The following is a 27,242-nucleotide window of genomic DNA, read 5'->3' as shown; positions in this document are numbered from 1 at the left end:
TAGAATTTTTGACAATTTTTTTTACCCTTTTAACTCCACACTCATGTTTTCTTTTAGTGTCAGCTAAAAGCTAAATGCAAACCATCCCAACAAAAGTTTTTACACATTCCTATTTAACTTCTACCATGTTTTTCAACCACAAATAACAAAAACAACGCTATAACAACACATTTTAATAATTTAAGTAATCAAAGGGTCCACTGCAGTGCATCAAAAATAATTATTAGCGTCGATTAATTTTTAATTATCATTAAACAGTGCATCAAAAATGATTATTAGCCACAATTAATTTTTAATTACCATTAAATATGTATTTTTAGTATCAATTAACACTCTTTGTATATGTCCCTAAAGCTTTTAGTGACATTGATTCTAATGATACTTAACTAATGTCATTAAAAAATTTAGCACTCTTTATTACGGTTAATATTTATTGTCACTAAAATTATTTTTGTTATAGTGTAGAATCAAGCTTGATGCAAATCATCCCACTAAAAATGTAATAGGAAAAGAAATATGATAAGAGTAAATCAACAAATAAGTATTAAGATAATTTATTAATTTTATAAAGTGAACAAATACAATATTTAACAATTTAAACAATATACTTAATAGACAATTATTATTAGATGGAGTGAGCATGTCCTCAAATATTTTTCTCAACATGTGTGCATGATCTCATATCTCATAGATTCAGTTAATACTTTCTTTTTTCTATTTACTTGTTTACTTTTCTTTTTATTAGTTGTCCCTAATTAGTTATCCATTTTGATAAATTAAGAAAAGACAAAATATTTTTATTTATTATATGCTCAATTAATTAAATCTTAAATTTTTAATTCATCAATTTTGTAAAATGATAAACTCGCTATATTAATAATTTTTTTTCTTAATAGAAAAAATGAATAGGTAATTAGAAAAAGAGAAGTCCTAGAGAGAGGAAGACTTGAATTGATGTCGGTAGTTAAAAGTAACAACCTAACTAAATTGATGTCAATTAAAAAAGAAGAAGGTGACAACATTAACAGTATAATTAAAATGCATCGTTTGTGGAAATTATGATAAGTATTCATTAAGCACTTTTAATTACTACTCATTACTGTTATTATTGGAAACTGGAAAAGGCTTAACTTAATCGAAACCATTCCAAAGCAAACAAAGATTTAGGGTGTGTTCGCAATCATTTTTAATATTTTTCCTAAGAAATTGTTAAAAATATTTGTCTTAATATACTTTGTCAAAACTAAAATTCTTTCATTTTGCACTTGTAAGTACATAAATAACATGTATTAGAATAAGTTCAATGATGATTAGAATAAATTAAAATTTTAATACATGCTATTTATGTACTTACAAATATAAAATAAAAAGGTAACATATAAAAAAAATGAAAAGAATAACTTTAAAAATATAAAACAAAAATGAAAGTGTCACTTATGCATTTATTTTATGAAATAAAAATAACATATAAACAGAAACAAATAGAATAGATATTTCCATAATATCATGCCAAATGTATAATAAAAATGAACGAACAAAGTATAAAAGAAAAATAGACAAATAATATAAAATAAATTTATTAAAAGAGTAACTGAGGAAAATAACCTTCCATTTACCCTTTAACAAACCTGTGACAAAACACGATATTTCATCACTGAACAAGAAATTAACTTTAACATTAACAATAAAAAAAACACAACATATCTATTGCTACGTTTTAATTAGCCAAAATAAATATTGGCTACACAAGAAAAACATAAAACTTTTGTTCAACTAAAGCTAAATATTAATCATCCTAGCAATAATAATCCCATTTAACTTGTAGCCTTTTCATTTAAAATCTAGCCCATCTTTTCATCCCAAATTGATGACACTTTTTTCATAGTTTTAGTAGTCAAACGGGCCAGTATTATCAAGCTGTCTGCAAAGACACAAATAGGTTTGATAAAGAACACGATCCTTAGCACCCGTCCTGTGGATCTCATTATGTTTGCAGAAATACTTGAGCTGATCAAGCGTACAAAATCCAATAAACTGACCCAATAGCAAAAATGCCCAATTAATTGATTTCTTTTTCGATGAGATGATCGGTTTCACACTATTCTCTTGTTCGCAAAAATTGCAATTCAGATAAATCGGTGACATCCAAATATCCGGTGCACGTTGATGCATAGACTCTTTATTTGCCGAAATAAAGCTTCCTACTTGTGCAAACTTATCACACAAATCAAATCCTATTTCGTATTTCCTCTCACATCTTCTGCATTGAACTTCACCTGTTATCGTTGAAATCTGATTCAATCGTAGCACATTAAGACTGTGAATCTTCGCTCGATGATTAGTCGCCCATGGATAAGGCGCCGGAATCGTTTCGCTTTTCAATGTGCGCTTTCGTTTACGTGGACGGCGAGATGGTGGTGGTGGCGGCGGTGGTGGAGGTGGCGGTGCTACGACGGGAGACGGAGAAAAAGATAGAGACAGTGTAAGTAAGCTATGGTCGATTTCATTGCTGTTTGTCGCCATTGTTTTGTTGTTTGTCCACAGAGAAATGGTTTGATATATAAGGAAGAGAAAAATGGAAATGGGAAGAGTTTGTTATGAATAGTACTGTAAAGTGTACGAGAAGATAAAGATGAAACAGAAACAGAGCAGGTAGTAATTCCATTTGGTTTAGACTTCTTTTTTTTTTGAATTTCGAAAAAAATTTGGCCTTTTCAAATTCTATTTAAGAGGGAGTGAATTTATGATGTGTTTTTATGTACAATTATTTTTAATAATAATAAAAAAAGAAAAGTTCACACATTATTTTTAGTTTAAGTTAATTCTTCTTGATTTTTTAAATTTATTTGATTGAAACATATAAATTATTTCCTATTTTGTGGTGGTCTTTAATTTCTAGGCTTCTAAGGTAAATAACTTTCTCGCGGGATATAAGTTGATATTTTCGAATTATAATATTTCAAAAGGTATTTCTCACGTCTTAAAAAGTTTGATTTCTAGCCCAAAAATGAAAAATTAACTCATTTAAACGATAAACTACACAATTAAATGACTGAAATTTGTCCAATCAGCGGCCGCAATTTTGCTTATCATAGCCCGCAATTTTGAATCGTCGAGGTATTTCACGCCCTTTAAAAAGATAAAATTACGACATAAATTAGACATAATTTTTCATTTTATTCTTATTATATTGTTAAATTTATGATTAAAATAACAAAATATTAATTAATAACTAATTTTAATACTAATAATAAAATTGGAAGAACATTTTAAAAATAATTTTAAAAATTAAATAACTAAGTTCATTTGATAAAAATAAAAAATATTCAAAAATTTAATTAATATAAAATGGAGGGAGTATAAATTCACCCGGATATCCAAAAGTGGGCCAAATCAAACACTATATAAATGCTTAGCCTCTGAATTCAAATTGCAGATTTACCGCCATTTTGACGCTATGGGAGAATTCTGCAGATCAACCATTTTCTTCTCCGATCAACACCACTGCAATGCCGATATCCTTCCTTCTTCACAGGTAACTCTCCGTTACCAAAACATTCGCAGATTTCTATCAGTGTTGAATGTATAAATTGCTTCATTTAGAAGTTCAATTAAATTAAATGGGATCGATATATTTTAGTCCATGGGAATAGATGAACTGGTAGATTCAAAGTTCTAACCATGTCGCGATTGCAGCATGTATTTGTTTTCTCATATAATAGGATTTCTGTGTTCAGGTCCGAGCTCGAATCGAAGTTGCGGTCCTGAATTTTCTTAAAGCTCTAAGTTCAAACTCTCCGTCAATTTCTGACCTATCACTGGTTTGAAATTTTACATCTTCATCTTTTCGAAACGAAATCTCTCTATAATTTGCACTTTTAGCTTACTTCATATGCCTGCTGTAAGCATCATCAAGTTATAAACAAATCCAAAAAAAGTTGATAAATCCATTGGATTAATGCTTCGTTAATTGTTCAGAATGCTTATTGTTCTTTATTAAGCAACTTTGGGAGATTTATATGTGAACCTCTCTGTCACCTCAAAGAACAAATGACTTACTAGTTTTGGGATGAATTAGGCCTGAACATAAATGGATATAGATGATTCATATAGTGGACGTCAAGAAGAGGCATAGTTGATGATTCATATATGGCATATGTGATACAGATCAGTAGGAACTCCAGCAACAGCAGAGTGAGCCGTGGGTTACTTACCGGTGATTCATGGATCTTCCTGTCCCATTCTTTTTGCACGCGATCTTTGACGAGAGAGAATAGTGCTAAGTCATTCATAAGAGGTAAAAGGCTACAAGTTTCTTACCATCAAATTACTTATTAGACAAATCAATGACGCTGGCAATGTTTTTGTGATCAAGTTTGGAAGGTTATGGAGATGTGCTACCAAATTATGGTTCAGGAAAAGAGGGTGACACAGAGAGAGCTATACTACAAGCTGCTCTGTGATTCACCAGATTACTTCACTTCTCAATTGCAGGTTAATAGGACCATCCAAGGTCATTGTTGTCTCTTCTTTCTTCATCATTTCTGAATATGATCTGTGTGTTCGGTTGATTTTGTTAACACGAGGTCCTTCATTTACTATCTATGAGGAACAGACTTGGTGGCTTTGCTTCGATGCAGCCGTTACAGCCTTGGAATAATGGCATCAAGCAGAGGGGCAATAGCAGGCCGTTTATTGTTACAGGTACTATTATCAACCCTTTGGTTGTAATTTCAAATGTTTATATTTTAATTTAGTAAAACGCGTAGCAGTATTAGTACCTTGACTTGGCCAGTAACATGATCTGTCATATTGGAATGAAATAGGCCATGTACAACAAATGGATATAGAGAATTCATATAGCCCATCTCAACTAGTTTATGATTGAGGCACAACCGATTGTTTGATTTCAACATGAGCCAACCTAGTCAAAACTTTCAATGTTTCCAAGTTTCTATAGTTGATAAGAGCTAGCTGCTGGTAGCCGTCTATGATCAACTATTTTGCTTTGTATCTTGATTTTGTGCCAAAACTCAAGGAACCTAATACTTACATGATGTACAAGTCTCTAAGTTCCTATATAAAGCTTGTTCAAGAATTTGATATAGGCAGTTTATCGAACAGTTAGAACTTGGTATTTCTTTCTTCAAAGATGGACATATGACTTAAGTTTGTTTCTTTACACCACTGAGATAGGAGCCAGACAAGGAAGTTGTTGACTGCTCTGCTTGTGGATCTTCGGGTTATGCTATATCAGGAGACCTGGAATTGCTGGAAAAATTAACCATGGAAACAGATGCTCGATACATCATCATGGTGGAAAAGGTATTTTATCACTTGTTGGAAACTCTAGTCAATCATTTTTGCAAGAAACTAAAACTAGTTCCACTTTTTAGCATGCTATATTCCAGCGACTAGCAGAGGATCGTGTATTCAATCAAATCCCATGCATTCTGATTACTGCCAAAGGATTTCCTGATATTGCAACTAGGTGACGTGAAGAGTTATAAACATCTTCAAATAGAACTCCTTTATTCTGATGTTCTAGCTTACAGAATAGCTGCTAGGAGATTGTTCATTCAAGTATTAATTTATAACATATTCTAATCTCTAAAAACTTATTCAGGTTTCTGCTTCATCGAATATGTCGGATGTTCCCTAATTTGCCAGTCTTGGGGCTGGTTGACTGGTATAACTGACTTGACTAGTATTGCCATCACATAGTTACAGAGCAAAATTCTTACAAATCAAATTGTGATTTTTAAGGAATCCAGCTGGATTAGCAATCCTTTGCACCTTCAAGTTTGGAAGCATAGGGATGGGACTTGAAGCATACAGATATGGTGCTCTTTTCTCTTAAAAGTTATGCTGAATCATGTATCCTTGTTGTCTTCTTAACTTCACTTATAGGAGTCTGTTCCTCTACATGTTTTTTAAGCTTGTAATGTCAAGTGGTTAGGACTGCGAAAGGATGATATTAATCAACTTATACCTGAAGAATGTTTGGTCCCTTTGAAACCTCGAGATCTCCAGATTGCCAAGAGCTTAATGTCATCAGAGATTCTGCAGGTATAATTCCAGTTACTACAGAAACGCATTCTTTCTCCATTATTTGGTTCGGGAAATTGTTACATACCGGTTTTTACCAGGATAGCTACAAAGAAGAGGTGGCTGCTATGATTCAGAGTGGTAGAAGGGCAGAGATTGAAGCTCTCTATTGTCATGGATATGATTACTTGGTGAAGTTCCTTGCGACAAAAATAGTACAAGCCAATTACCTCTAATAATTTGACTACTCATCGAAAACAAGTACTGAGAAAATATTGGATTTTTCCAGAATTGAATGCTTATCTGAACGGTGTAGGAAGTTCAGCACCTTAAAAATAAATTCGTATTAGGAATAGAGACCATTACGGCTTTCTTATGCATTGATGCGGTCTATTTAGCTAGCGCCTCATTTCGGAGTGTCGCTGCTACCAAGACTTGTTATGTTTACCAAAACAACAGGATCTCTTACATTGAAAGATCTAAGATTACGGCATTCAAATGAAGTTCGACTCGATGACCATCAGGGCAGAGATGCAATCTTCAACTTAACAAAGGAAATTCCCAAAATAAACTGAACACACCAGACTAGTGTTATGAATGTGCGGAAATTCAGAGCTCACAGGGTCCGTGATGACCAGGGGAGCCTGCAAAGTATTCACACAATTAAACCATATAGAGACATACCGAACTGACCACTCCATAATAAAGAAAAAAAAATGGCCGGCCATTCATCAGGGAAAAGGGGGGTGAAACCTCTCCATCTCATTTGTGCAATAACAAATTATAAATGTGTAACAATCAAATAATTATGCATCTGTTAATAATACAACTTATACTCACCTCTATTCCTTGGCCAAAAACACACAAATTATCACCCAAAAAAAAAAAGATCAAAACAAAACAGTGAGGAGGGTGGTAGAAGAGAAGGGGAAGAAAAAGAACAAGGGCAGATCACTGGGTGAAGAAATGACTGCCTAAATGCTGTACTCCCCTAAACGCAATGCTGTGCTCCTTGCTATATCTCTCAGCAAAACAAAATAAACTTGATTTACTGTGAACCTAGTCTCGGTGGCCATCTACATTACGTTACAGCTAACCTCAGCTACGGCAAAATTCTTTCAGTTCTCTTTACGAAAGAGACACCCTCTTTCCCTCCACTGAGAACTTGTCACTGCCTTCAAGCTGCATAGAAGGAGACAAATCAATCAGTATGCTAAACGAACAACCCAAAAACAGGATTGCAAAGACGGTGAACGATATCTCCTGTAGAAGACTGCAACAGAAGTACTTACCTTGCACTTCAAAAACGCAAGCGACTCTTTTTTAGTGAAATTGCAGAAAAAATCTGATGATTGTTCATCAATTAGCACTTTAAGCTGCTTCAGTTTTAACGAGTTCCCTGGTGCCTGGAGTATGGGGCATCAATAAAGGAAAGTCAAGCTATGAACTCAGATAAATCACTTAACAAGTGACAAAAGCAATCCAAGGAGAAACCTGTTTCAACAGTCGTTTACACAATTTCTTCAGCTTCAATTTTGGTTCATCATTTTTGACTGGGTCACTGGTTTCTTCATGTTCTTCTTTCATGGGAGGGTTTGACTCAGAAGAATCTTCATCATCGCTATCATCAAAAGATGTCTTTTTCCCCTCAAAGTAGCAACCAGCAACCTTCTTAGGCCGGTCCTTGATACCCAGTCCTTGTTTTCCAGTTGTGGCTGTGTTCTGCAGTTGAAAGACATTGTCATTATCTTATCAGATCCTGATAATATTTGCCAACAATAGATTTATTAGAAAATATAGATGTATCGGTGAAGTTAGTAAAGATAAAGCTTTAATGGAAGTGTCACAATTGTGTTCAGGGGACAGTGACATTTCAACTCATTTATAGCAATTAGCATAAAATCTGTACTTCTTCAAAATGGTTGGAAAGCATACTTGAACAAGATTATAAAGATTTTCTTGATCATCCTCATGGAATGTGGTCCTCTCACTGAAGTCTCGCATCTTATCTGAAGAGGATGACGTTTTTCTCCGTGCTTGACTTCCAAGAAATCCTCCTGAGACAAATCCATTTTTATAGCCCCACCATTCTGGGGGAACCCCTTGATCTTCATTCCCTGGCAAAAAAGAATTACTTTAGTAAACAATCAGTACTCATCTCTAAAAGCCCAATCCAGGTTCAACAAGTACTAAAATACATTCCTCAAATCACGTAAACATATCCTTGTTAAACATTCACACACACATTAACACACACTAATAAACATACACCGCCACAATGATCCCACCACCCTTCAAGAAAACGAAAAAATATTTATAGACATGATTGAGAAACAGGAGCTGCAATGCAGGTCAGACAGAAATTAATACCTACTCGTATTTCCAAACTCTCCCTCCACCAACAAAAAGAAAACCCTACCCAGACAAAGCAAATCAATGAAATATCACAATCTTCCTACATTGTATATGGGCCTTGATTCGATACTTTTGATTGGAAACTAACATAGCAAGAAAACATCTACTAGATCAGAGGAGGCCTAGACAGCCTAACTGCAAATTACATATCAAGAACTTACATGCATCATCGGCAACAATAATAGTCTCTGCTGTATCGGGTACCTTCTGATCATCGTTTGTCTGAGAAGTCTTTGTCTTTTTGACCTACATAAAATGCAAATATGGCTGAGCAGATTTTTTTGAAGATATTGTCAAAAGGAGCATGAATTGCAAGCTTTTGAGTCAAATAAGGCTCAAATATGAGCAAGTGATTGCATTTTCTTTGTACAAGACATCACGGTTCCACTAAGCTTCATCAAACCTCGACTCTTTCTTGAGTATCTTTATCCTCCAACTAGAACAGATGCCAAGTGCTGATACAATTTTCAATTTTCTTATGTAATTGAATAAGTGAATATTTAATCATATAAAAGAAATAAACATTTCGATTTTATTGCCAGTGCTCCTAATTGTTATGGAAGTATACAGGTTTTGAATGGTCAAGTACCCTAAAAATAGTTTGTTCATTGATTGTCTACAACAATAATAAATTAACATCCTCAGAGACAACATCAAGGAAAAATTGCTGGTGAGCTTGGTATGTCCTTAATCAATATCCATATAGTGGAAACACAGTTGTCATGCAAAAGTAAACTTACAAGAATTCCTTCAAGATCCTGAGCTGAATATCCATGCACAAGCTTCCCTCTATCCCTTTTCTTATATCTGGTGCACAGAAAAATAAAAGATATTATTGCAATGTGTTCCAGGCTCCAGCTCACCACACGTGAAGAAGCATACAGTGACATTAACTTGCTCACCTTCCTTGAGGCCTGGTAACCTTAGCAACAGTCTCTTGTTCGCCACTACAAGTTCCTGTTGCCTTGTCATTTTGCGCTTCTTTTTTCTCTTTTACTGTTAGAAACAACCAAAATAATTCATACAACAGAATGAAAAAGTTCAAGTGTAAATTAAGAACAATTCCAATTCAATATACCTTCATCATTGTTGGTTTCAGCTGTTTGCTGCCAAATAACATAAAAGAATATTAATCATATAGAAACTTGGAAACAAACTTACTAATTAATTAAAACTCAAAGTCTAAAAAGAGAGTTACCACTTTCAATCTTTTAAGTATGCTATCAAACTGAGCAGTGTCAAAAGCCCATTCATTAGGCTTTTCTGTACCAATACCTATTTCATAATTAAAAAACAAAAGCAACTAATTATTGATTTTTGAAAGCCGAATGATAAAGAAGATAATAAAATCTCTTCCAACTTCAGTTTCCACAAAACCCAGTGAACCAGCATAGCACTCGGTGGCAATCACTTGCTACTTCATTGCAGTGCTAAGGAATCTGTATTTTGTTCAATCCCCCCTCCCCCAAAAAAAAAACCCCCAAACCCCCTTCCACACACACACACAGAGGAGAAGGGGGAGTTGTTCTTTTTCCTTACTGCAGCAACGTACCAGAGCACATTATTACTACAGAAGCAATAAGGCAGTCAATAGAAAACCTGCAGTGTCTTGTTTGTTCTGAACTCTGACATATCCTTTGATTCCTTGCTTGTTCTTGCCTAGGCCTTCTCCTTCTTCCCATCCCTATTGAACACGCATTTCATACATATTAGAAATATATGTATCTATGGAAAGTTTGCAGATTAACTAGCAAGCGTCAAGTCTACGCAGAAACACACACAAAAAAATAGATCTAATCATTATATTTCCATACATGTTCCTAGCTCCATCATTGGTTCATTGCAGTTAGGGGTATACATGGGGCGGTTTGGTTGGTTCAGTTTTCTGGTTTTTTGTCCAATGAATACTATTTCAGTATTAACATTTTTTGAGTTATAGACAAAATTTTAATAACTCAATATATATTTAGTAGTAGTTAACAAATGGATAAACATACGTACTTTTAAACACATGATGGTTATTTTTTTAGTCTAACAATAATTTTTCAATGATGCAAACGTTCAAACTTGAGCAAACTTTAATAATTAAACACAAAAGTCGACATAAAACCTAAAAATTGATACTGTCTTTAATTTTAAAAATTATCGATAAATACAATCAAATTCGAAAAAGATGAAAAGAGTACAGTAAATATGGAAATATAAATATGAAAAAACTAATAAATTGACGCATTTAAGTAACACTTAGATTGACCATTAGTTAAAGTATATAAAATGGATGTACTATATAGTTCTAAACATCCAAAAGGAGAATCACAAATATAGGAAAAAACTAATAAATTGACGCATTTCAATTACACTTAGATTGACCATTAGTTAAAGTATATAAAATGGATGTAATACATAGTTCTATAAACATCCAAAGAGAGAATCACAAATATTTCCTCAACATATGTTCTTAAGAAAATCCTATATGAAGTTTGTAAGGAAGATAGATAATTATATATTTTTATGTCGATAAGGTTCATTTTTCTTACTCAATACCAAACCAAATCTGGTTATGTTTTTTTGTTGGTTTGATATGGTTTTCAATTTGATTTGTACTCCTAATTGCAATTAACTCCAATAAATATATAGAGCACCAAAAGAAATTATAGTTAATCGCGAATCAAAATCAAAATATGCATCATACATACAGTAAGTCTCAAAATCAAAAGCTCAGCACCACTCAATCGATATCATTCACTTCTCCTAATCACAAAAGTCATGGAAATTAAACAAATATAAAATCCTCGAGCTTTAATATTACTATGGAGACAGAGTAGAGTACAAATATATAACTTATTCCAATTCGATATTTACATTTCTACATCTTTATGTAATTCGTGAAATATATAACTTATTCCAATTCTATATTTACATTTCTACATCTTTATGTAATTCATTTTCCATAGAAGCGCAATTAATTATTCTTAATCTCCTTTTTTTTGTGGGTTTTTAGAACACGAATATGCAGAGTTATCAAATTTCAACTCAAATGACATGGATCAAACCAGAAAAAACAAAAGTAATTCAAGTTTAGCAATTCAATTCAGTTCATTACAGATAAATACGAGCATTTACAAATGTATATGAAAGTAGAATGAAAATTGCGAACCATTTGTTTCATGAGACGGAAGGCGGCGGACTTTCTGGCAACTCCGACGTAGCAAACGGGAGCTTCCGGCGCCGCCATAGCCAACGATCGGAGGTGAAAATTGTCTCTTTGCAACGCTCTCTTCCTCTTTATAGGCTGGTAGAAAACGAGTTTCAACTAGCAAAGAGAAAGAGAGGGTTGGTGCTCAACAAAAAAGAGCGAAAGGGTTTTAGATTCAGCAGTTGAGACCCTAATATCAGTGAATGCATGAGAAAAAACACTACATTTTAGTTGGGCCGAGTTTGGTTGTAGAGGCCCATGAAGTAGGCCCAAATTTGAAACTGGATGCCCAAAAGTCCAAAATCTATATATATATATAAATCTGGATATGAAAGTGCTGATGTGGCAGCCCTCATAGGCCAGCATTAGAATTTATATATTTTATCTTTTTCTAAAGATTTTTTTCTCTTTTTTTTATCTTGATATGTTAGTTAAATTAAATAAATATCCTCTATTGATTATTTCTCTTTAAATTCCTCCATTAATACCTTTATTATTTTAGGTATATATAAGTTACAATTTATCCCTTTAAATATTTAAACCTTTCCCTATTCCTTCTTGAAAGTATTACTAAATTATAATTAAGACACTAATGACCAATATAAGTTACAATTGTAGGTATTGATTACTCCATTACTCTTTTAATTTATTTATTCAATAGTTAAGAATTTATGGATTACTATAAATACTAAAACCATGTCATCTTCACCAATGCAAGAATTTTTTATTTTATTTTTCCTTTCTTCATCATATTTATACTAAATAAAGTACATCAATTTGGTTATTTCTAATTTTATAATATATAGTTTATTTGTTACTAACTTTTACAATGTGGAAGATAAGATGAGCATTTGACAATTTTGGGAATTCAAATTCAATGAGAACAATATCTAATTTGAGTTACCAAGGTACATCACTTTGATTATGTCTAATTTTATATATATATATATATATTCTTTGTGACTAACTTCTATTGTTAATACTTAACAGTGTGGACGAGTAGACGAGTATATGACAATTTTGGAAATTCAATTTTGATGAGTACAATATTTCAATCATGTTACTCTTTTTATTTCAGTTTGTTTGATGTCTTTTATTTACAATATTTTTTTTGTTCTTTTTTTTTTTTGCTTTTTTCCTCATTATTGATGATTTTAGTGTACTTATTATTTTGCACATTTTTTTTAAAAATAATCTTTATTATTTATAATGGAAGACAAGATGAACATATGACAATATTTAAGTTTAACTTTCATAAACTCACAAGGAAAAGGAACCCTACATTAATGTTTATGTCCATTAATCTTCAAATGGTGTAGTGAACATTGAGAGTGTGTACAAATTGAATAATTAGAGGCTAGGATAATTTTCTTTGGTATTCCTACAAAGATTATTTTGTTTATTTGTTTAATTTTAATTTATTTTAATTTTCTTTGGTACTCCAACAAGGATTCTTTGATTAATTTATCTAATTATAATTTATACCTACACTAAATAATATTATTGAAATTTCAGGTATATTAATTTTAACTTTGAAGACTTGAATCGTTTTGTTTATTATCTTTTAAGGTTCTTTTAATGGTTTCAACATTGTATATATTTTATTTTGAATAATGAAATCAATTTTGAGGATTAGGCAATTTCACAATTTTTATTTATGTTTACCTTTTAGAATAATTTAGAAATTGTAACTAAAATATAGGTAAGTTTAAAGTTGTATTTTAGTTAATACATATATATAATTTGGGTTTAATTTATTTGAATACTTTATATTATTTGCGTAATTGAGACTATTTATCTTTCAATCTATTCATTTTTATATAAATAATAGGCAGTATATGATAATTGTAGTAAAATTAGTCAAGATAGAAAATGATTTACAAACATTTCATAATCTAAGATAAGTGAAAGATGAAAAAAAAAATTCATTACTAAAGGAAAGTATAATACTTTTGAAGGAAAAGAATAGATATTAGAAAAAAACTATATTTACATTAAGCTTATTATATTATTAAATTAAATTTAAATTTCATAAAGAGTTCAACTTATTACATTAAATTTACTTTTCTTATTAAAATAAAGAGAATAAATTTAGGATTTTTTTTTTATAATTTCGAAAATCTTAAGCGATTTCAAATTACAAAAGATATAATATTTAAGTACTAATAATAAACTTAATTAAGACTTAAAATTTGATATATTTAGATAAAAGACTATAAAGAATCTTTAGAAATATATTTAGTAATCAACTATTCAAAAAAATTAATTATTTAGCAAATTTAACGAGTAATTTTTTATCGCGCAAAGCGCGGCTAAGTTCACTAGTTAGTAATCAAAATTGAGGAACTTTCACGTATAGTCACTCAAAAATAGTCTAATTACTCTTCATAGTTATAGTTTGATAATTACAATTCGTAGTTACATGTTATAGAGAGAGAGGCGAGTGATACTGGGAGAGATAGGAGAGAGGTGAGAGAGAGGGGAAAGAGTGAGAGAAAGGTGAATTGTATATGTATATCAATTAAATAATTGTATATTATACATATTTATTTGTATATATGGCAAGCGAGATTGGAAGAGGGAGGAAAGGCGAGTGATATTGATAGAGACAGGAGAGAGGCGAGCGATATTAGTAGAGGGAAAAGAGAGGCGAGCAAGATTGGGAGAGGGAGAAAAGAAGTCAGAGAGTGGACGAGAGATGAATTGTATATGTATATCGATTAAATAATTCTATATTATACATATGCATTTGTATATGTGGAAAGCGAGATTGGGAGAGAGAGGAGAGAGGCGAGCGAGATTGGGAGAGGGAGGAGAGAGGCGAGCGAGAGAGGGCAGAGAGTAGGAGATAGGTGAATTGTGTGTGTGTGTATATATATATATGTGTGTGTGTATTTTTGGCAAGTTATAAATATACTAATGTGACTAACTATACAAACTCGAACTCAGCCTACGTAATTAATGTATAATGTTAGTCATGAGTAATAATTATAACAAAATATAGCTATGATGAGTAATTAAGTAGTATAAGTTTGTTTAACCGCGTAATTTTCCCTTAAATTACAAAAAAGAAATGTTTTTTCTTTTAAAATTATATTGCTTAACAAGTCATAAAACTCTCGTCATTTGTAATGGAGTTGATATGTATTATTAAAGAAAACTATGAATATTTTATGTGACATGTTCAACTCATAAGACAAGGAGAGTGATCCTAGATGTTCATGTGGATGACCACCCCAAACCAACTAACTTATTTCGAAGGACGAAAATGACATATTTTACTTAGTCAACATATATATACAATAAACAAATGAAAAACACATGATTTTTAAATTTTTGAATAAAAAATATCTAATTGCATAAATTTGAATTGGAACATAATTAGTTAGAATATCTAAATAAAATATTCGGACCAGAATGCCACTTGTCTACGAAAAGATTGGAATTTTCCCTTCAATTTACACAAGTTCTTTGAGATTCTCCACCAAACTGAGCTCGATTCCTGAGGCGATGGCGTCTTCACTATTTTTTTCAACTCCAATTCCAACTAAACTAATCTCAAAGCAAAAACCCTTTTCTCATCACTCTTCAAATCCTCTTTTGCCCCAATCAACACACAAACCCTTGAGGAGTTTGGTGGTTTCTTCTGCAGCTGCAATTGAAGCTGAAACAGAAACATCTAGCTCGAATTCCACTCCGTTGAAGTCTCTTCCTTTTAGAGTCGGCCATGGATTTGACCTTCATCGATTGGAACCTGGTTATCCTTTGATTATTGGTGGGATTAATATTCCTCATGATAAAGGCTGTGAAGCTCACTCTGATGGTAATTTTGACTTAACTCATACTCATTCTTCGCAAAGGCTGTTCTTTTCACTAATTTTTCGTACAATTGTTTAATTATAAAAAGGGGTTCTAGGTGATTTTGTTTGGGTATATTCATAAATGGAGGATTGAACAATATTGCTCTATCCATTTCAGTATGTTTGTTTGGTTTTGACTAAGCACGGAATTTGGAATGTAGAAGACTTTTGTATCTTGGTGTAAAATTAAAGAAATGTTCGTACGTCATTTCGGTTGCATTTTATTCAATGAGCTGAAAGCACAACAATGATTTTCGATGGAAAATACCATTTGCAGGATTTCAATCGAGATTGTGAACAGGTCAATAGTTTATTCTCAAGTTCTTGAATGCGTGTTGGAATGATGAATTCATTTCTTCGCCTTTTTGACCAATAAATTAGGAAAAGGAAAGAAGCATTCTGCTTGAAATGGACTAAAAAATAAAGTAAGACAAACAAATTGAAACAGTGGGAGGCAGTAGTATTTAGTTAGGCACTCCTAGAAGTTATATACCCTTGTAGTTATTATTAGTAGTATGATTTGTAGTAGTACTTTGTGCAGTTTCCAAATATGTGAATTGTATTTTAAGAAGATTAATGGTCATGATCACCGATTTGTTGGACTCTTTTATTGTTTGGATTAAGCATTACAGAAAATGTATTTGATTATAATTTGTAATTCAAAAGTTTAAGTACTTTTATTCATAAAAAGGGCAGGTTTATATATTTTCTCTGTGGTTTCTGTATATGCCATCTTGTATCTTGGCAGGATTAAGAAACTAGTGACGTCCAATTTGTTTGGCGATCTTACTTAAAGTAATTTTCAAACAATGTTAAAACTATACAAAAAATAAGTGTAAGTTGTAGTAAGCAATTTTCAAATATGTGGATTTTATCTGAAGAAGCTTAAGAAGTGCACAAATTCACAACAAAACTTAGATGTATGACGCTCGAATTCTCCATTCTTTTCGGGAAAAAGGTACCACTCTATTATACGAAATATCTGAATTTTACCCTCTATTATTATATGAAGACATTCATTTTTGGTAATAAATCGTCTCATTTTTTCCCTTGAATCCACCAAACCTCCGACCTGAAATATGACAATGAGTAATTAGCACTGTAGATTAGAGTGGTAAATTTGGACTTCTTTTGTCAAGTAATTTGACACCGACACGTGAAATCCACCCTATCCTCACTGGAGTTCCATTAAAGTCCACGGAAAATACGAGACGATTTCGTTATGGTAAGGGATAAATGGTTTCATAGTACAAGAAATGGTAAAATTATGTCAAGAATAAATTTGGACCTTTCCCTTATTTTTGGGATAGAGGATATACTTCATACCATATATAAGCACATAAAGACTCGTCTCTGTTGTTTAAGAGATTAATTTTTTATTTTGTGTTTATTCTTTTAGGTGACGTTTTGCTTCACTGTGTTGTTGATGCAATTTTGGGAGCTCTGGGGCTTCCTGATATTGGGCAGATTTTCCCGGACACTGACCCTAAATGGAAGGGTGCGCCTTCTTCGGTGTTCATGGAAGAAGCTGTAAGTTGATGCTCTTCTTTATTTTTCTTTTTGTTAATTGAGTTCAACACTGTCTCTAAGCTTCTCTGTGGAAATTTTGGCCACTTGTCCTTCTCTTTGTTTTTCCCTCACTATCTCCGATAATATTCCTTTATTCTTCTATCCTCATTTATTTTTTTGTATATACTATGATCAAGTGGTCCCTTGTTGTTGGTCACGTAAGGCTAACTAAGGCTTCTCTAGAATTAGAGTTCTTTAACATCTAACACTTACCTCAGCATGAAACATACAAGTCTAACTCTAGTACAATGACCCCCGATAAACACCAGACCTAATGTAAGTGTAAAAATAGCATCTAAGTCGTAATTTCAATAGTTGATATTGTCTATATGGATCCTTTGTGTCTATTCTGTTCTGATATTAACTTAATTGGCACTAAATCCATAAGATTGTAGGTCTTTTTTAAGCAATTTCAATCAATGTGATTTTAGGTCGACCTCATTCGATTTAATCACCTTCAATCCTTATTTTATCACACTTACGGTCAGATTACCGTCTCTCGTTTCATCCTGACCCCGTACTACTTTGCTCCCGTTGTTGGATATGGTCATTTGTAATTGAGTCTATCTTGTATGACTACACATCCATCTTAAAATTGCCTTTTTCTTGTGGAGTATGTTGGGTATTAGAGGCCAATATATTCTCTAATATAAACATTAATGCTCTCATAAACGTTCCATGGAATTTGCCTTTCACTTTGTTCTGCATCTTCCAAGAGTGTGGCAATTCCGTATCTTTGATTTATGTGCTATGGTTTCATCTATGGTACCTACCTGTTAGAAGATGGCCTAAATATCTGAATTTTCTACATTTCAATATTCGCTGTCCGTACTTTATCAGCCTAAGTCCTACTCTGTTCTTACAATCTCAACATCTTCTCAAGGATGGAATCCAAGTCCTTCTCTTTTCACCCTTTTCCTCCATTGATTTTGTATTTCATTTCTTTTCTCTGAGTGTTTGTAGTTATTTGTTTTGGATAATTGATGGATACTTTGAAGGAAGTTCACTTCGTTCTTCTAATGATGGCTAACTCACATGTTTGTTGCCTTATCAGTCACATCATATACAACTTTTGGTCACATCACATACAACTTACCTGCATACAAACTGCACAAAAATAGATAATGATTGTATGGAGATACAACTCAGCATAAGTTTTAAAGAATTCAACAACTCAGGGAAATAATATGCAGTGGGGGTTTGTGATTGGCCCTCACCTTGTGTTTGACCTACCTGCCTCCTATGTCAACCACTGTTTTCTTTACTTGATACATGACATAACAGGTAGAATAGTGGATACCAGCATGATGTGTAGTTGAGCTTTATTTTATGCACTCTCACAGCCTGGAGAGTTGTTAAATTTATTGATTTACTTTAATATGTCATTTATTGATAAACTGTTCTGGTTTTCCTTTTTGAGGAGTGACAAGTTTACTGGTTCCTATTGAGTGAAAAATGAGGAAATCGCAAGTACTAACTGAATCGAGATGGTAATGCGACTTACAAGAAATAGTTTTCGCACTTTTTGCCTTATTCTGCATAAGCTAGGTTCCATTTTCATTTATTCGATGAATATAACTGATGCTGATATGTATAAATGAAGTTCCTTACCATTCAAATTGAAGATTTGCAACCCCACACAGAGGCTAATTTTTAATAGTAGTCTGGTTTGTCATCCGGATATATAAGAGGTGAAGTGTATTGTCAGCACCTAATTAGTAAGATAGTAATACTAACACTTTCAGTTTAGGGGAATCAATTAGCTTGTTTGGTAGAGATTACATGACAGTGATAGATGTTAGGTAAGATTGCTGAAAATGAACAAAATAGTTTTTCCTTGATAATGTTGCCTGAGGCAACTAACAATTGTAGCTAGGTTTATCGCTCGTTGTCCCTTGGACCTCTGAATAAGAAGATTGTACTGAACATGGAACAATTACACCTAAACACTATAGGAGAATAAAAAAGAGAATTAATTAGATATGTGCTTATAATTCAAGAACTAGTTCAAGCCGAGAACAAATAATAGATTGACTAGAGGCTCGAACAATCAAATCTTGACGTAGAAATTTGTCCAGGGTAAGTAACATGTCCGTACAAGATTTCATTTTTCCATCATCAGTAATGGTAGTACTAAATTGCATTTAAATTAGCAAATGATCTAACTTGTCCATACTTTATGGTTAATATTCAGGTGCGACTAATGCATGAAGCAGGTTATGAATTGGGAAACCTAGACGCCACTTTGATTTTACAAAGACCAAAAGTGAGCCCACACAAGGAGTCTATTAGAGCCAACTTGTGTAAGCTGCTTGGTGCTGATCCTTCTGTTGTAAACCTGAAAGCAAAGACTCATGAGAAAGTTGACAGTCTCGGTGAGAACAGAAGTATCGCGGCTCATACTGTTGTTCTTCTTATGAAGAAATAGTGAATAGAGTTTGTCGATTTGTTGTATAAAATGTGGTTACTGTAGCATTTTCTAGCCATTTAGAGAGCACATCATGTTGATCTTCTTGGTCATGGATATTTTCAGAACTTTATAGTCAAATAATAATAATCCCAAAATTTGGAATTTCATCACCTTATTAATTTTTTCCATTTTGTTCATATATTATTATAGCAGCTGGTCTTCGAAAAACTGATGAATACATACTACTATAATATTTCTGATGACCAAAATATACAAGTTATTGTGGCTTGCTGCAACAGCTGCGGCTTAATAAAATTAGTGGCCTTTCCTGTTCTTTCACACTCATTTGTGTCGTATTGTTACAAGACAAAGCCTTGAAGTTCACAATGAACGTCTGATAGTGACGTATATTAACTTATGTAGATTTTATTCCTACCTTTGTAGGATAGAGAGACTGTTCCCGATTTCAAACTTCTAAGCAAGTTGTACAGCGATATTTCATCAGTTTCTTTGAAGGTTCAGTCAATTTGTTTGATCAACATAAGCATATGGGATAAATTCTGAACATTCTACATTTAGTATAAGTTCTAGCATTTTCACAGTCAGAAATTTATGTTGAAGGACATGACAACCTTAAAACTGTTCAACAAAATTGAAAGGCTACTATTCAATACTAGTTTCTAGTTTCTTTTGTGGCATACTATATGGTCTTGTTCTTCTCTTTTACCTTTTGCTTAGACTTTTCCTTAATTCATATCTGCCCACACAAACAAAAACATTTAACATGATGAATAGAGAATTGAAAAAAATAATTCACACTAAGGATTTTGATTCTTGAATGGTTTTGCACTTGACCAAATTAGTTGATTTTCTCAGATTTTGAGTGTTGAATGATTCTGGAATTAGATATCAAATTCTTGAAATTAAAGTTTTTGTGGCATGTGTTAAATTGACCAAACTAATTGTAATTATAAAATCAGAACTAAGAAAGTAGGGTTTAACGTCTGTGTACACTCTACTCTCCTCCAGGCGGATCCACACCATACGGTGGGGGTGCACGTGCACCTGGTAACTTCCGAAAAAATCATATGTATATATGTATATCTATTTTGAAAAACTGGTAGAACTTAAGATATAGGTTACAGTGCACCCATAAAAAGCATAGAAGTGCTCTAGTACAATTAGTAAAAGCTAGAGTTAACAACTTCTAGACGAATCCCACTTAAGCCTATTTTTATTTAAAGTTTAGCTTAGATCTTACATTTGAGCTATATTTATTTGAGCTATATTTATATTGGTGCACCCAAAGCCTTCAAATCCTGGGTTTGCCTCTGCGGCCTCCTCAAACCCAACTTTGTGAGATTATACTGAGTATATTGTCGTAGAATTAAGGAAGTCTTCGATATGACTTTTGAGCCGAGAGAGATAAGATTTGCGTACATCCTACGTTTTTCATACATAATTTATTAGGACTACATTGAGTTTGTTGGTGTTGTAAGAAAGTCTCCATAAAAAGTCATGACTAGTTTAATTTCTGAATGAGAATCATATTACTCCAATGGACTATTTGAATTTTGACTTTTTGAAAAAACAACTGAGAAAATTTCAAACTATATGTAAATGCACAATACTATTATTAGGTGTTAAAATTGACCATAAATGTTAACTCGAAGGATTAGGTAGTGATGTCTTGATTAAGGGCTAAATCAGATATTTAATCTCAATTAAGATAGGATCAACTTGGGCAACATATATTATTATTTCCAAATAAATTAACAGAAATTTTTCCAAAAAAAAAAAAAACTAAAAAGAAGTTCTAACAAAGGACATATATAATGTTACTTTGAGGTAAAATGAATTACATATCTAGATGAAACAAATAAACAAATTAATGAAGTCGGTTAATTATCACGTGTCTAAATCCTATTGTATCGATGAATCTGAATTTACATCATAAGTAACTCAATATTGAGAGTTCTAGCACTTCAAAGTTGAATTTAAAATCTCTAGTTAATGATATATGATTTGTACCACTGTGCCCTTGGTGGTGGTAACGACACATTCTCAGTATATATTATGACTAAGTTAAATTTTGAATAAATTAGGTTATATTTTATATGCGGTCAAATAAATCTGTATTTTCCTTTTTGACGTCTAATAAATTTATACTAATCCGTCTAAATTTGACTCAATTCATTTATTTGACACCCTTTTTCTTATTTATAATTCCGAAATTAGAAATATTAGTATTAAAGCCAAGTTAATTTTAGTGTGACCGCAGGGACACACCAAAAAAGTCTTAGGATTTGGATATTGACTTGTAATTATTTATTTTTCACTGCCAATTAAATTTGTACACAAAAAAGCCATCCACATGGTTGACTCATTCTACATTTCATTTATTCTTTTCCACGTTATTTTATTTTCTTTCTCAAATTCGTATCGTCTTAAGAAAAATTATCAGAATTTTTAACACTTTATGACTTCAAAAAGGTTATTGGTGAGTTTTTTGTTTTTTCATCCAATGTCCTGATTCACGTACAACTTAATTAAATTTAATTTTACGTCGAAAAATTATATAGTAAAGATAAAACGCTTTTTAACAAAGACGATTCCATATTCGATGAACTTAAACCCAAACATTACTACTATTCATCGTGAGTTGTGCTTGCTAAAATCATAAAGTTTGAGTAATTGTTGACTCTATTATTTGAATTTATTTTTGCTTATGAATCATATGCTTATATTTTCCCTTTATTTGAGTATGGTGCAAATGTTCCTCTTGCTTTATTTATTTAAAAAAAGACAAGTAAGCACACCTAGTAAAATTAGGTCAATAATCACTTCTCCATGTTTTCTTTTTTTTGTCTCCCCTAAAGTATGACTTTTGTTGACTTTATAAAAATAGCATAAATTGTATGGTTAATTAAGTAGGCATTTAGGTGTCGTATCAAATTTTGTGACTTGAGTTGAAGATTTATCGATAATAATCTCTCCATTTATATTTTAAACAGTAAAGCGTATACACACTATTTGTTTTAGATTTTAATATGAATATATGAAAATAATATGTGATGGATATATTTTAAATAAATTTTAATATACATAATATGATTTTTCGACGAAAAGTGAATGATTATCCTTTTAGGCCAGGTGTGGCTACATCACTCACTGAATACAACAATAAAAACGTATTTGGTGTAATTCTATAAATCTTAGATATTTTTAATAAAATTTCTGACTAGGCCATTGTATTTACTATATCAAATCCAATCATCATGCATCGTCAGTGTACAAAATTTCTATACTATCAGTTAATTTTGATAAGATTTAACCATAGTAATTTCTTACCCGTTGACAATGTTTGATGCTGTAAAAAAGTTTGATGCGGCGAAGATTAATTGTACGGTAGAAAAAGTGAAAAAACTACTATAAACATAGTAGTTGTAAATCCCTTGTAATTAACTTTGGAAAAAACAATTTAAATGTGGAAATAATTTTGGTTAGAATCCAAGTATTGATTCAACCACTTTGTTAATATTTTTTTTTAGTAAATTGTTGATTTTCGTTTTCATTAATTATGATTATTTTATTAAAGTAAGTTATATACTTTGGTTAAATTTGTAATTGATGGTATAGAAAATTTTGTACATTGATGATACACAAAATTTATCCCTTCAGGAATATCCAATAAAAAAAATTGGTGCTCAAAATTTAAACTCATATTTTTACCTCATCAAATAATCAGTTATACTGTGATGCTTTTCGGTTTTGTAGGTTATCATATCAGCTTTGATATAGATAAATATACTTATAATAATGATACCTCGATCTCAAATAAATTGATATTAATTATAAAAATAGCTAGATTACTTTAATGTGTTTAAAAACGATGCAGCATACCATGCTTAGAATAGGCCAAATTTCAAACATAGAAAAATTGCCTAATATATAATTGAATGATATTGATTATTGAGTGGGAAAAAAAATGCTTAAAATGTGTGGACGGAGAAAAAGCAACTATTTTTTGGTATTGCATTTGCTTGGTGAAATTATAGTGAAATAGTAATTCTATACCAAAAAACATAACTACTTAGTCTTTGTACTTTTTTAATTCCCAAAAACCAAAACATTTTTCACAAGAGAAACATGAAAGTTTATGGTTGACTACACAACATTCATAAATATAAGTATTCTTCGATATATTTTAGAGTTATTTATAAACTCGTCGTAGAATAAAGTCTTATATTTGCTCTTGCACCAACATAATAGCGACCTAAAATATAATATAGTATAATTTTTGATATTCTTTTAGAAAATATTTTGATATATCACCCAATTTATGTTACATATGGAGTTCTTATATGTTATTAAAAAATACGAAACAATTTACTAATGATAAAGATATGAATGTTCGTATAGCTTTTAGATAGGGTATAGTCAGGAGGATTGAGGAGGTTCATCATATTCTCTTTGACAGAAATTATACTTTTTTTACATGATTACATATAAAGAAGTTTCTTTTTCCTACCATAGTCCAGCTTGATAGTTTCAACGCGTATTCGAGGCTGAACCTTGAGATTTGACGGCAGACTTAACGAGCCATCTATACATACACTTTATGCCCAATCATTTTGTATAACAATTGCATCCTTTCTTTTTAAGAGGTGGAATAGAATAATTCGATCTAAGTGTAATAATCATATATACTTAAATCGGATTATTTTAAAGACTTAAATGCATTTTATGCTTCATAATAGGTCGTATTTTTCTACTTTTTCCCGATTATTCATTACTATTACTTTGACATCAAAGAAGAGTTCGACCTAGTGCTTTACTTATGTATATATTTATAAATGTAGTAAGTATTAAATCCAATCGAATTTTTTTTGTATATTTATTTTTTCATATTGTGAATTTCTTAATAAAAATTTCGACTTTGCTATTTCTTCGGCAGCTTTTAAGTCTATGTAGTGATAACAACGTCGAATATCCGCGTTAGGTGCACAATTACATCACACTTAAAAAGCCTTCTGTTTTTGCACTTAAAGTTTATTAAGAATAAATTTTTGGATATTAATCACTAGCCAAAAGAGTCAATCAAATTAATCACATTGTTATACGGTGATTCACGTTTATCGTAATTTACGTACTAATTAAGTGCATGTATTTTTAATTGACTATTGTGTAAAAGAATCTTTTTTCCCCTTATATTTTTATTGTCTTCCTTCTATGTCTTTTAAATACGATTAATTTCAATTCACGTTGAAAAGTGCCGCTCATATATCTCTTAAATAAGAATTGAAATTCATTATTAGTAATCATTATAACTCCCTAAAGATATTAGATTTGAACATAGACTTAAGAGGGATAGAGAGAAACTTTTTACCTTATTTGATTAATATTTTTGAAATATATTTTCTCGTAAAATAAATTTCTTAAAAATGAGAAAAATGACTTATCTAGTTGAAGTAAAAAAAGTTCTACAAATAATAATTCGTATTCATTCTATCCTCAGTCGTCATTACCCACCAGTACACCTTATCTTCACTCCGTCCTAATCATTGGCGGAACTAGGATTTTTAATAAGTGACTTCAAAATCTGAAGAATTAAACACACGAACTAACCGATGGACAGGGGCGGAGCTACCTTCATGGAAGGGGGTTCATCCGAACCTCCTTCGGTGAAAAATTATATTATTTATACATGGTTAAAATAAGTTTATATGTATATATAGTAGATCTCGAACCCCCTTCGGCTATCTATTTAATTTCTACAGATATTGAACCCCTTTATTGAAAATTTTGACAACGCCACTACCGATGAGAGTTCAACATTTATTATATATACATAATTTTTTGTAAAACTATATATAAATAATAATATTTTTCGCCGAAGCAAATTCGGATGACAAAAGGCTTGGCTCCGTCCCTGCCGTCCTGCCTCCCAACCCCATCAGGCACCACCCTGGCCCACATCATTATCCTACCCAACGCATGTCTCATAGTATTTATCTAAACTTTTAGAATAATATTTTTTTCTTACGTATCGATAGAAAAAAAACTTTTTATCTGTTTTTTTTTAATAAAAAATAATAACATTTTTAGTTCCTAGTGAACACGTACACCCTTAATTCCAAAGTTGACTTTGAGAATAATCTATCTATATTAATAAGACTCGTATAACATTAAAATCTTCCTTTTTGGGGGTTTTGTTTCCACGTACACTAGGGCCTCAACTTTTTGGAAATAATAATAATAGCAACACCGTCAAATTAAAATTTTGGTAGTTCAAAGGCCACAATCACAACTTACAAGACGGTGGAGTAAGTTTCCAGATGGCTAGCAAGTGAGTACACACTATTTTTACGTTGATCTGATCTTTCAAAAATATTATCATCTTTATATTAATACATATTAATCGATATTCTTATATAAAAATTAAATATCATAGGGTTTCAAAGTTTGAAATGAACTAAATTCGAACTCCTAGGTAAAATTTTAATTTAGTTACAATATATACGTTGATAACGTAATGAAATTATTGAGTAATTTCAAGAAAATAACAAAAATGATCTATTATAGCTAATGATTCCGAGAAAATAACAAAATGATCTATTATGTTATAGGGTATGTTCAAAATGACAACTTTAATATATTTTTTGAATAATTTTGATCCTTTAAGTTTGACGAATATGAATATAGTAATATTTATAATTTTTGAGATAGGTTTTAAAATAATGATTTCATAAATATATTCTTGAATAATTTGACGTAGGCGAGCACGTTTCATCATAGTCAAACAAAATATAGCAATTTAACAAAAAAATGAGAATTTTGTTACAGTATTTTTCGACAAGTGTCATAAATTTTCTTTGCTTTGACCTAAATCAATTCCTTTTAAAGAAAAATAATTTACGATTTACATTATAACGTGTTTTCATATTATCAAAATATTGTTGAATTTATATGTGAACAGAAGAAGTGAGAATCACAAATTATTATGAACCATGTTATAAACACCATGTTCTAAGGTCAAGACTTAGTATAGAGTACAACCATTAATGCAGTGACAAAGATAGTTAAAATTTGTACTATTTCATGATATAAGAGTACATATAGTTACATTTTATTTAGATACTACTCTTTTTCAGCTACCAAAAACTTAGGAATAAATTGAAAATCGAAGGAAAATTAATTGACGCGCCGATCCCGTTAGATAATATTATGAATGACTTTTTTTTAAAAATAGTTTAAATGCAAATAATTCACGTTTTGTTACTATTTCTGTGCATGTGCTTGAATGTTTACGTAATTATGGTTCAATAATCAAATTAGTTATATGTTTTAAGCAAAACATATCATATGTGTTCAAGATGTTGATGACCACTAATTCATTTACTTAATCTCATAAGTCAAACACATAAATTAGTAAATAAACACATAAATTAGTAAATAAATAAATAACAAGATCCATCGTAGAAAGAGTGGAAATTGAATTTATGGTCCATAACAAATGATCTTAGATATATAAAGCTTATCACAAATAATCAATATACAGGATATAACACATAAATTAGTAAATAAATACATGAGCCTTTTATAAAATTATTTATTTTATTCAAATTGTAACAAATCATAAAATATCATATTTCAATTTTTCAAGTAAGTGATTAAAAATATTACTCGATATAGTTGAATTTTACACCCCTTAAGAATATACAAGGAAGTGCTTCTTTTTTTT

General features: G+C 31.4%; 4 protein-coding genes across 4 annotated transcripts; 2 read left to right on the top strand and 2 right to left on the bottom strand.

The window, feature by feature from the left end:
* Window positions 1-1,755: 1,755 nt before the first annotated feature.
* On the bottom strand, window positions 1,756-2,649 carry LOC107028319. The gene has a single exon (XM_015229346.2). It carries the CDS (start codon window positions 2,521-2,523, stop codon window positions 1,888-1,890), a length of 636 nt encoding a protein of 211 aa, XP_015084832.1. The 5' UTR covers window positions 2,524-2,649; the 3' UTR covers window positions 1,756-1,887.
* A 775-nt stretch (window positions 2,650-3,424) lies between these two features.
* LOC107028235 (meiotic recombination protein SPO11-2) lies at window positions 3,425-6,936 on the top strand. The gene is made up of 11 exons (XM_015229275.2): window positions 3,425-3,535; window positions 3,738-3,821; window positions 4,168-4,297; window positions 4,376-4,513; window positions 4,616-4,704; window positions 5,197-5,325; window positions 5,397-5,491; window positions 5,627-5,689; window positions 5,767-5,843; window positions 5,939-6,069; window positions 6,150-6,936. The coding sequence occupies exons 1-11, from the start codon at window positions 3,458-3,460 to the stop codon at window positions 6,282-6,284; spliced, it is 1,149 nt and encodes a 382-aa protein (XP_015084761.1). The 5' UTR covers window positions 3,425-3,457; the 3' UTR covers window positions 6,285-6,936.
* Window positions 6,787-11,834, bottom strand: LOC107028889 (G patch domain-containing protein 4). Its single transcript, XM_015230131.2, has 11 exons — window positions 11,621-11,834; window positions 10,063-10,147; window positions 9,662-9,738; window positions 9,542-9,569; window positions 9,366-9,459; window positions 9,204-9,270; window positions 8,625-8,709; window positions 7,984-8,165; window positions 7,543-7,770; window positions 7,341-7,454; window positions 6,787-7,230 (listed from the first exon to the last, which is right to left on the bottom strand). The coding sequence occupies exons 1-11, from the start codon at window positions 11,696-11,698 to the stop codon at window positions 7,177-7,179; spliced, it is 1,092 nt and encodes a 363-aa protein (XP_015085617.1). The 5' UTR covers window positions 11,699-11,834; the 3' UTR covers window positions 6,787-7,176.
* A 3,209-nt stretch (window positions 11,835-15,043) lies between these two features.
* Window positions 15,044-19,673, top strand: LOC107026687 (2-C-methyl-D-erythritol 2,4-cyclodiphosphate synthase, chloroplastic). Its single transcript, XM_015227755.2, has 3 exons — window positions 15,044-15,482; window positions 16,919-17,049; window positions 19,283-19,673. Exons 1-3 carry the CDS (start codon window positions 15,077-15,079, stop codon window positions 19,514-19,516), a joined length of 771 nt encoding a protein of 256 aa, XP_015083241.1. The 5' UTR covers window positions 15,044-15,076; the 3' UTR covers window positions 19,517-19,673.
* Window positions 19,674-27,242: the final 7,569 nt, after the last annotated feature.

The sequence above is a fragment of the Solanum pennellii genome, chromosome 8 (genome assembly GCF_001406875.1).
Source record: "Solanum pennellii chromosome 8, SPENNV200".
Lineage (NCBI taxonomy): Eukaryota > Viridiplantae > Streptophyta > Magnoliopsida > Solanales > Solanaceae > Solanum > Solanum pennellii.
This window is presented reverse-complemented; position numbering and strand designations above follow the sequence as displayed.

Coding starts and splice junctions, on each gene's coding strand:
- LOC107028235 (XM_015229275.2), top strand. CDS start 3,458: ATGGGAGAATTCTGCAGATCAACCATTTTCTTCTCCGATCAACACCAC. Junction 4,705..5,196: donor CAGGCCGTTTATTGTTACAG/GTACTATTATCA, acceptor CCACTGAGATAG/GAGCCAGACAAGGAAGTTGT. Junction 6,070..6,149: donor TGTCATCAGAGATTCTGCAG/GTATAATTCCAG, acceptor GGTTTTTACCAG/GATAGCTACAAAGAAGAGGT.
- LOC107028889 (XM_015230131.2), bottom strand. CDS start 11,698: ATGGCGGCGCCGGAAGCTCCCGTTTGCTACGTCGGAGTTGCCAGAAAG. Junction 9,460..9,541: donor TGAAACCAACAATGATGAAG/GTATATTGAATT, acceptor TGTTTCTAACAG/TAAAAGAGAAAAAAGAAGCG. Junction 8,166..8,624: donor TATTGTTGCCGATGATGCAT/GTAAGTTCTTGA, acceptor CTTTTTTGCCAG/GGAATGAAGATCAAGGGGTT.
- LOC107028319 (XM_015229346.2), bottom strand. CDS start 2,523: ATGGCGACAAACAGCAATGAAATCGACCATAGCTTACTTACACTGTCT.
- LOC107026687 (XM_015227755.2), top strand. CDS start 15,077: ATGCCACTTGTCTACGAAAAGATTGGAATTTTCCCTTCAATTTACACA. Junction 15,483..16,918: donor CTGTGAAGCTCACTCTGATG/GTAATTTTGACT, acceptor TTATTCTTTTAG/GTGACGTTTTGCTTCACTGT. Junction 17,050..19,282: donor CGGTGTTCATGGAAGAAGCT/GTAAGTTGATGC, acceptor GTTAATATTCAG/GTGCGACTAATGCATGAAGC.